This window comes from Nansenia antarctica (genome assembly GCF_963989245.1).
Source record: "Nansenia antarctica genome assembly, contig: SCAFFOLD_1028, whole genome shotgun sequence".
NCBI lineage: Eukaryota > Metazoa > Chordata > Actinopteri > Argentiniformes > Microstomatidae > Nansenia > Nansenia antarctica.
In genome coordinates this window covers 5,001-12,836 of record NW_027662864.1, presented here as the reverse complement: position 1 = coordinate 12,836, position 7,836 = coordinate 5,001, and the positions used below count along the sequence as shown (strand labels likewise).

At 49.1% G+C, this 7,836-nt stretch overlaps 1 protein-coding gene across 1 annotated transcript in view; it reads right to left on the bottom strand.

Moving 5' to 3' along the window:
- Positions 1–2,139: 2,139 nt before the first annotated feature.
- LOC308175420 (NMDA receptor synaptonuclear signaling and neuronal migration factor-like) overlaps positions 2,140–7,836 on the bottom strand; it is a gene marked incomplete at both ends in the record, with an annotated part of 9,672 nt that continues 3,975 nt past the window's right edge. Inside the window, 2 exons of the mRNA XM_080551088.1 lie at positions 2,140–2,234; positions 4,699–4,774. Coding sequence (XP_080407214.1) covers positions 2,140–2,234; positions 4,699–4,774 — 171 coding nt within the window. The remainder of the gene's footprint in view (positions 2,235–4,698; positions 4,775–7,836) is intronic.

Genomic DNA, 7,836 nt, shown 5'->3' with positions numbered 1-7,836 from the left:
TCCATGTCCCAGTGTCCCTGATAGGGTGATGCTGCGATACTGATGGCTCTTCTCCTCTCTCTCTCTTCTCCCTCCCTCCTCCTTCACTCTCTCTCTCTCTCTCCCTCCTGCTCTCTCTCTCTCCTTCCCTCCCTCCCTCCCCCCCTCCCTCCTCTCTCTCTCTCTCTCTCTCTCTCCCCCTTCCCTCTCTCTCTCTCCTTCCCTCCCTCCCTCCCTCCTTCCCTCTCTCTCCCCCCTCACTCCCCTCCCCTTTCCTCTCCCTCTCTCTCCCTCCCCCTCTCTCTCTCCCCCCCTCCCTCCCTCCCTCCCTCCCTCCCCCCTCTCTCTCCATAACTCTCAGACACCTACTAGGTCGGAGAACCCCAGATGGCGTCTTAATGAGTCCAAATCTGTTGGCAGATGAGATCAGTCCTCAATTCATTCGAGTGCCCGGTTCTTCCAACTGGACCTCGGCCCGCTTGGCTGTCCTGAGGGGGGGGGGGGTCAGGGCTGACCGTAGCTGGCTACAGGGAGGGAGGGGGGGGGTGCAGCCAACAGTCCGGACGGGGGCCATTTAAGTGGCCCCACTGTACGGTGGACAGCAGGGGGGGGTCAGCAGGGCGTTGCTAACAGGGGGACTCTGCTCCAGCTATTGGCGGCGATATGAGACGTGACACACCACGAACTCATCAGCGTGTGTGTGTGTGTGTGTGTGTGTGCGTGCGTGCCAGGCAGCGACGTAGCACTATGTTGTGTGTGCCTGTGTGCCTGTGTGTGTGTGTGTGCGTGTGTGTGCGCGTGTGTGTTTGTTTGTTTGTTTTTCATTCATTAGGATCCCCATTAGCTAATGCCGTGACATTAGCTAGTCTTCCTGGGGTCCGACACCAGTGTGCGTGTGTGTGTGTGCGTGCCAGGCAGCGACGTACGTAGCACTGTGTTGTTAAATGACAAATGGATCATCTTGGCTTCATTAGAGAGGGAGGCACGGGAAAAAAAGCACACACACTCTCTCAACACACACACATCAACACACACACATCAACACACACATTATTAAGTATTTGTGGTGAGATTATCTCTCCCCCACACACATTTTTGTACATAACGATGTTTTTTTGCTGGATCGGTTGAAATCATCAAAGTCATCAAACGTCGAAGTTTTTACGTTTTTTTTTTAAGTGTCTCTGAGATGATACGATACACGATACACAGGACGTTGGTCCCAAGCGGTGGCGATGAGGGTTATACTATCCAGCAGGGCGCGAAAGCCAAAGGAACAGAGATCGAAACGGAACAATTTCATGGCTAAAACCTGAGTTATTCAAAAGAGAGTCCATAAGAAAAACAGCACGACGTTACACATCCAAAAAATAAAATGATGTATCATTATTCTTGTATAGAGTATTTTGCATGACTAGAGCTATGCTATATATATATATATTCATGTGATGTATACATATACATCTAGTTATGGGGCTTATGTACGGGTCTCCAACTCAGACTCTCTGAGAGGTCCAATCAACAAAGTCCAGACAACCTGAAGTAAAACTGCCTTCGAAAAAAGTAGGTACTTGAAAAAGCTCTTCAGACGAAAACAAACAAACATTATTTTCCCTTCTTCAAGAGAGAGAAAGAGAGAGAGAGAGAGAGAGAAAGAGAGAGCAGAGAGGATCCCTTCATTTCTCTATGTCTCTCTCTTTCTTATACTCTTTCATTCCTTCTTCGGGGTCCTCTTGTCTTCTGTCGGGCATGGGCCCTTCCTCCTTGACCTCTGACCCCTGGCAGTGGACCAGGAAGTGAAGAGGAGAGTTTAAATAAATAATGGGTGAGACACAGAGCTGCTGTGTCATCCCTTTCTCCTCCTCCTCCTCTACCTCCTCTCCATACTCCAGTCCTCCTCCTCCTCCTTTTCCTCCTCCTGTACAATCTCTTCCTCCTCCTCCTTCTTTTCCTCCTTCTCTTCCTCCTCTTCCTCCTCTTCTTCTCCATCCCCCCTTCTCCCAGTGTTCTCCTGGATGACAGCAGGTTATGGGTGGGTCTTTACAGTTTTGGGGTTTGTTGAGCAGTTAGTGTTCAGTCTTAGTTTTAGCAGCCCCCCCCCCCCCCCCCTTCCGGGCCCCGTTCCAATACGTACGGGCCGCTGACGCAGGCTGACGCCCGTTAATTGTCCTCGTAGTCCATGAGTTTGGAATGCTGCCGGGTCTTCCACAGGCGGAACAGGCGGAAGTCGAAGTACATCTCAATCATCTCTTTGCCTAATGGACCAAAAAGAGAGAGGAGAGAGATTAACACTAGAACGTGGTGAGTGAAACTTTTTTATATCTTGATCAAATTTCTGGAACCTCCTTTCATGACTTGTCCTAGATATCTGCGTTCTACCACCCACTATCCTTACATTTTACAGAAATCCCATCAGGATAAGCTAGTATAAAGCTATTTTGCTAGTTTTTCTGTGTAGGAGGAAGGCTAATTTACAAGACGCGCCAACTAGTGGCCGTTGTGTGTAAATAGCAGCTTAGGCTACAAGGCGCCGCCTTTATGGGGCGGCTGTGGCTCAGGAAGTAGAGCCGGCGTCTAATGATCGCAAGTTTGGCAGATCGGCGGTTCGAACCCCGGCTGGCCACATGTCGAGGTGTCCTTGGGCAAGACACTTAACCCCAAATTGCTCCCAATGAGCGGGGCCGGCGCCTTGCATGGTAGCTTGCCGGCATTGGTGTGTGAATGTGTGTGTGAATGGGTGAATGAGAGGCCGTTGTGGAGCGCTTCGGAATAAGGCGCTATATAAGTGCAGTCCATTTACCATTTAGCTTAGCATTGTAAAGAGGCGGCTCTACCTTATAGTAGGTAAAAAGGTAAAAAGGCACTATCTGATCCCAGCCGCGCCTCGTCTGCTGAATGTTACTGACAAGGACTGAGCGGCTCGTAGAGAGAAGTCGGAGAGACAGTCGTCATGTTGGTTTAAGACACGCCTACATCACTGTGTCGCATCCTTCCAGTGACATCTATATGTGTTATTCTCTGGAGAGATCGTAATTTGAAAAGAACACATGTGTGTGAATTGAATGTTAGACATCTCCAGTGGGAGAGGGAGTGGAGGGGGAGAGGGAGGGAGGGGGTGAGAGGGAAAGAGAGGTGGAGGGAGAGAGAGGATGAGGGTGAGGGAGGGGGTGAGAGGGAAAGAGAGGCGGAGGGAGAGGGAGGATGAGGGAGAGGGAGGGGGTGAGGGAGATGGAGATGGAGTGGGGGAGGGGGTGAGGGAGATGGAGAGGGTGAGAGAGGGGTGGGAGAGAGGGAAAGAGAGGGAGAGGAAGAGGGAGGATGAGGGTGAGGGAGGGGGGGAGGTAGAGGGAGAGATAGTCACACTTGCCTTGCTACAGAAAATGAAATAATTGAGATGCAAAGAGAGGCTTATGAATGACAGAGGGCAGATGGAAGGAGAGAGATGGCGGTAGAAGAAAAGAGGCAGAGGAGAGGGATACATGATAGATAGATGGGGTAATCAAGAGGTGACTGATTGAGAGGCAGGGTGAGAGAGTGAGAGAGAGTGAGAGAGAGTGAGAGACAGAGTAAGAGACAGAGTGAGAGACAGAGTGAGAGACACAGTAAGAGACAGAGTGAGAGACAGAGTGAGAGACAGAGTGAGAGACAGAGTGAGAGACAGAGTGAGAGAGTGAGAGACAGAGTGAGAGAGAGAGAGTGAGACACAGAGTGAGAAAGTGAGAGACAGAGTGAGAGGGTGAGAGACAGAGTGAGAGAGAGAGAGAGAGTGAGAGACAGAGTGAGAGACAGAGTGAGATAGAGTTAGAGACAGAGGGAGAGACAGAGTGAGAGAGTGAGAGACAGAGTGAGAGGGTGAGAGACATAGTGAGATAGAGTTAGAGACAGAGGGAGAGACAGAGTGAGAGAGTGAGAGACAGAGTGAGAGGGTGAGAGGCAGAGTAAGAGAGTGAGAGACAGAGTGAGAAAGTGAGAGACAGAGTGAGAGGGTGAGAGACATAGTGAGATAGAGTTAGAGACAGAGGGAGAGACAGAGTGAGAGAGTGAGAGACAGAGTGAGAGGGTGAGAGGCAGAGTAAGAGAGTGAGAGACAGAGTGAGAGAGGCAGAGTGAGAGACAGAGTGAGAGAGACAGTGTGTGTGAGAGAGAGACAGAGTGTGTGAGAGAGAGACAGAGTGTGAGAGAGAGAGACAATGTGTGAGAGAGAGAGAGACAGAGTGAGAGACAGATAATGTCTGACTCTTCATAGTGCTGGGAGTACAGGCCGTGCAGATTGAGACATTAAGATGAAACACTGCCGCTCACACACGATTTACCTCATCTTATTTACTGTCAACGCTGGTGATGAAACTCTGGCGTTAAATAAGCAGGTACATGGTGCGTGAGGGAGTATTTCATTTTTACATAGGCAGTTCAGATAATTACATTTTTAATTGAGAGAACAGGCCCATCAATAAATATTATCTCTGGAAATTAATGGTGTGTGTGTGAGCGCGTGGGGTGTGTGTGGGGTGTCTGAGTGTGTGTGTGCGTGTGCGTGTGTGTGCCTGTGCGTGTGCGTGTGTGTGCGTGTGTGTATGTGTATGTGTATGCGTGCATGCTCGCGTGCATGCTCGCGTACGCGCGTGTGTGTGTGTGCGTGTGTGCGTGTGCATGTGTGTATACGTGTGCGTGTGTGTGTGCGTGCGTGTGTGTGTGTGTGTGTGTAGCTGACAGCCTCACCCTGTTTGGACAGCTCCAGTGGCGACTCAAATTCGACGGAGTAAGGCCTCATCAGGTTCTTCAGTTTCTGGAACAGCTGTTGAACGGCGATAAGAACAGACACCAATTAATCCTTCCGCGTGGTCCTAGTGCCCGTCTGCCTCTCACCAGAGGGGGGGGGGTGCAGCCGTACTAGACCCAGGACCCACCCGTCTGTCTGTCGGTCGGTCGGTCGGTCGGTCTGCCTGCCTGTCTGTCTGTCTGTCTGTCTGTCTGTCTGTCTGTCTGTCTGTCTGTCTGTCTGTCTGCCTGCCTGCCTGTCTACGCCCGCCCGCCTGCCTGCTTCCATCCCTGCCTATCTATCTCCCTGCCTCCCTCCCTCCCTCCCTCCCTCCCTGCCTCCCTCCCTCCCCCCCTCCCTCCCTCCCTCCCTCCCTGCCTCCCTCCCTTCCTGCCTCCCAGCCTCCCTGCCTGCCTGCCACAACCATTTACATTCACATTTACATTTTTGACATTTAGCAGACGCCTTTATCCAAAAGCGACAACAAATACATTTGTCTATGTAAGTGAATCATCCATCCATGAAGCCAGATAATATACACACACACAACAACCATCTCCCGTTACCCCCGGTTACGCTCCATCACCGCTGCTGGCTGTCGCGAATCGCACATTCATCCCAGTTGGGTGACTGGGAGGGCAAACGAGGGAGGGATTGGAGGAAAGTTTCAAAGGCACCCCAGCATGCAACTCTCTATCCCCCCCCCCATCCCCTCTATCCTCCCCCCATCCCCCTCCCCCCTCGCCTCCATCTTTGAACATTTGAACACAACACTGCCTCTCACCAGCACCAGGCTCTAAGGAGAGAGAGAGAGGTCTTTCATACACACCGGCTCTCGGGGAAGGATTCAAAGACACGTGTGTGTGTGTGTGTGTGTGTATGTGTGTGGTGTGTGTGTGTGTGCGTGTGCATGTGTGTATACGTGTGCGTGTGTGTGTGTGTGTGTGTATGTGTATGTGTGTGGTGTGTGTATGTGTGAGTGTGTGTATGTGTGTGTGTCTTTCATACACACCGCTGGAGACTGGCTCTCGGGGAAGGATTCAAAGACTTAACTCATCTATAGTTTAGAGAGGGATCTAGGGGCCGCTGGCGTGAGGCTCTTTCTGGGGGGGGGGGGTGGGAAGGGGAGGCAGAGGAACAGTGTCTGTTGTAGTTATAGTCAGAGGGTCTTATTGAAGCTGTCTGGATTTAAATACTGTCTTCAGGGAAGGAGGGAAGGAGGGAAGGAGGGAGGGAGGGAAGGAGGGAAGGAGGGAGGGAGGGAAGGAGGGAAGGAGGGAGGGAGGGAGGGAAGGAGGGAAGGAGGGAAGGAGGGAGGGAGGGAGGGAAGGAGGGAAGGAGGGAAGGAGGGAAGGAGAGAAGGAGGGAAGGAGGGAGGGAGGGAAGGAGAGAAGGAGAGAAGGAGGGAAGGAGGGAAGGAGGGAAGGAGAGAAGGAGGGGAGGAGAGAAGGAGGGAAGGAGGGAAGGAGGGAAGGAGAGAAGGAGGGAAGGAGAGAAGGAGGGAAGGAGGGAAGGAGGGAAGGAGGGAAGGCTGCTAAAGCCTTCAAGGAGCCCGCCGCTCTCGATTTTGATCCACACGAAAACACACACACACACACACACATATACACACACACACACACACATACACATGCACACGCACACGCACGCACACACTACCACAACTCATCTTTCACTGGAACTGTATGTACAGACTCTCTCTCTCTCTCTCACACACACACACACACACACACACACACACACACACACACACACACACACACACACACACACACACAGTACTGTACATATACGCACCTCACACACATCAGCACACATTCACCTACTGCAGGCTCCTTCATTCACACAGAAAACACACCTCACCTTCCCTGTCAGTCTCTACTGAAACTCACCTTCTCTGTCAGTCTCTACTGAAACTCACCTTCCCTGTCAGTCCAACAACCCTTCATATCCTTCACACTTCATATCCTTCACACTTCATATCCTTCATATCCTTCAAATCCTTCACACTTCATATCCTTCATATCCTTCAAATCCTTCACACTTCATATCCTTCAAATCCTTCATATCCTTCACACTTCATATCCTTCGTATCCTTCATATCCTTCATATCCTTCACACTTCATATCCTTCGTATCCTTCATATCCTTCATATCCTTCACACTTCATATCCTTCATATCCTTCAAATCCTTCATATCCTTCATATCCTTCATATCCTTCATATCCTTCATATCCTTCATATCCTTCAAATCCTTCTCACTTCATCTCCTTCATATCCTTCATATCCTTCAAATCCTTCATATCCTTCATATCCTTCATATCCTTCATATCCTTCAAATCCTTCACACTTCATATCCTTCATATCCTTCATATCCTTCATATCCTTCATATCCTTCATATCCTTCACACTTCATATCCTTCATATCCTTCATATCCTTCATATCCTTCATATCCTTCACACTTCATATCCTTCAAATCCTTCACACTTCATATCCTTCATATCCTTCATATCCTTCAAAACCTTCACACTTCATATCCTTCATATCCTTCATATCCTTCATATCCTTCACACTTCATATCCTTCATATCCTTCATATCCTTCATATCCTTCACACTTCATATCCTTCAAATCCTTCACATTTCATATCCTTCATATCCTTCAAATCCTTCAAATCCTTCACACTTCATATCCTTCATATCCTTCAAATCCTTCATATCCTTCATATCCTTCAAATCCTTCACACTTCATATCCTTCATATCCTTCATATCCTTCATATCCTTCATATCCTTCATATTTTTCATGTACTTCATACTTCATACTTATATACTTCACACATACTTCATATCCTTCATATCCTTCATATCCTTCAAATCCTTCACACTTCAATCCTTCAAATCCTTCACACTTCAATCCTTCAAATCCTTCAAATCCTTCACACTTCAATCCTTCAAATCCTTCACACTTCATATCCTTCATATCCTTCATATCATTCATGTCCTTCATATTTTTCATGTACTTCATACTTCATACTTATATACTTCACACATACTTCATATCCTTCATATCCTTCATATCCTTCATATCCTTCATATCCT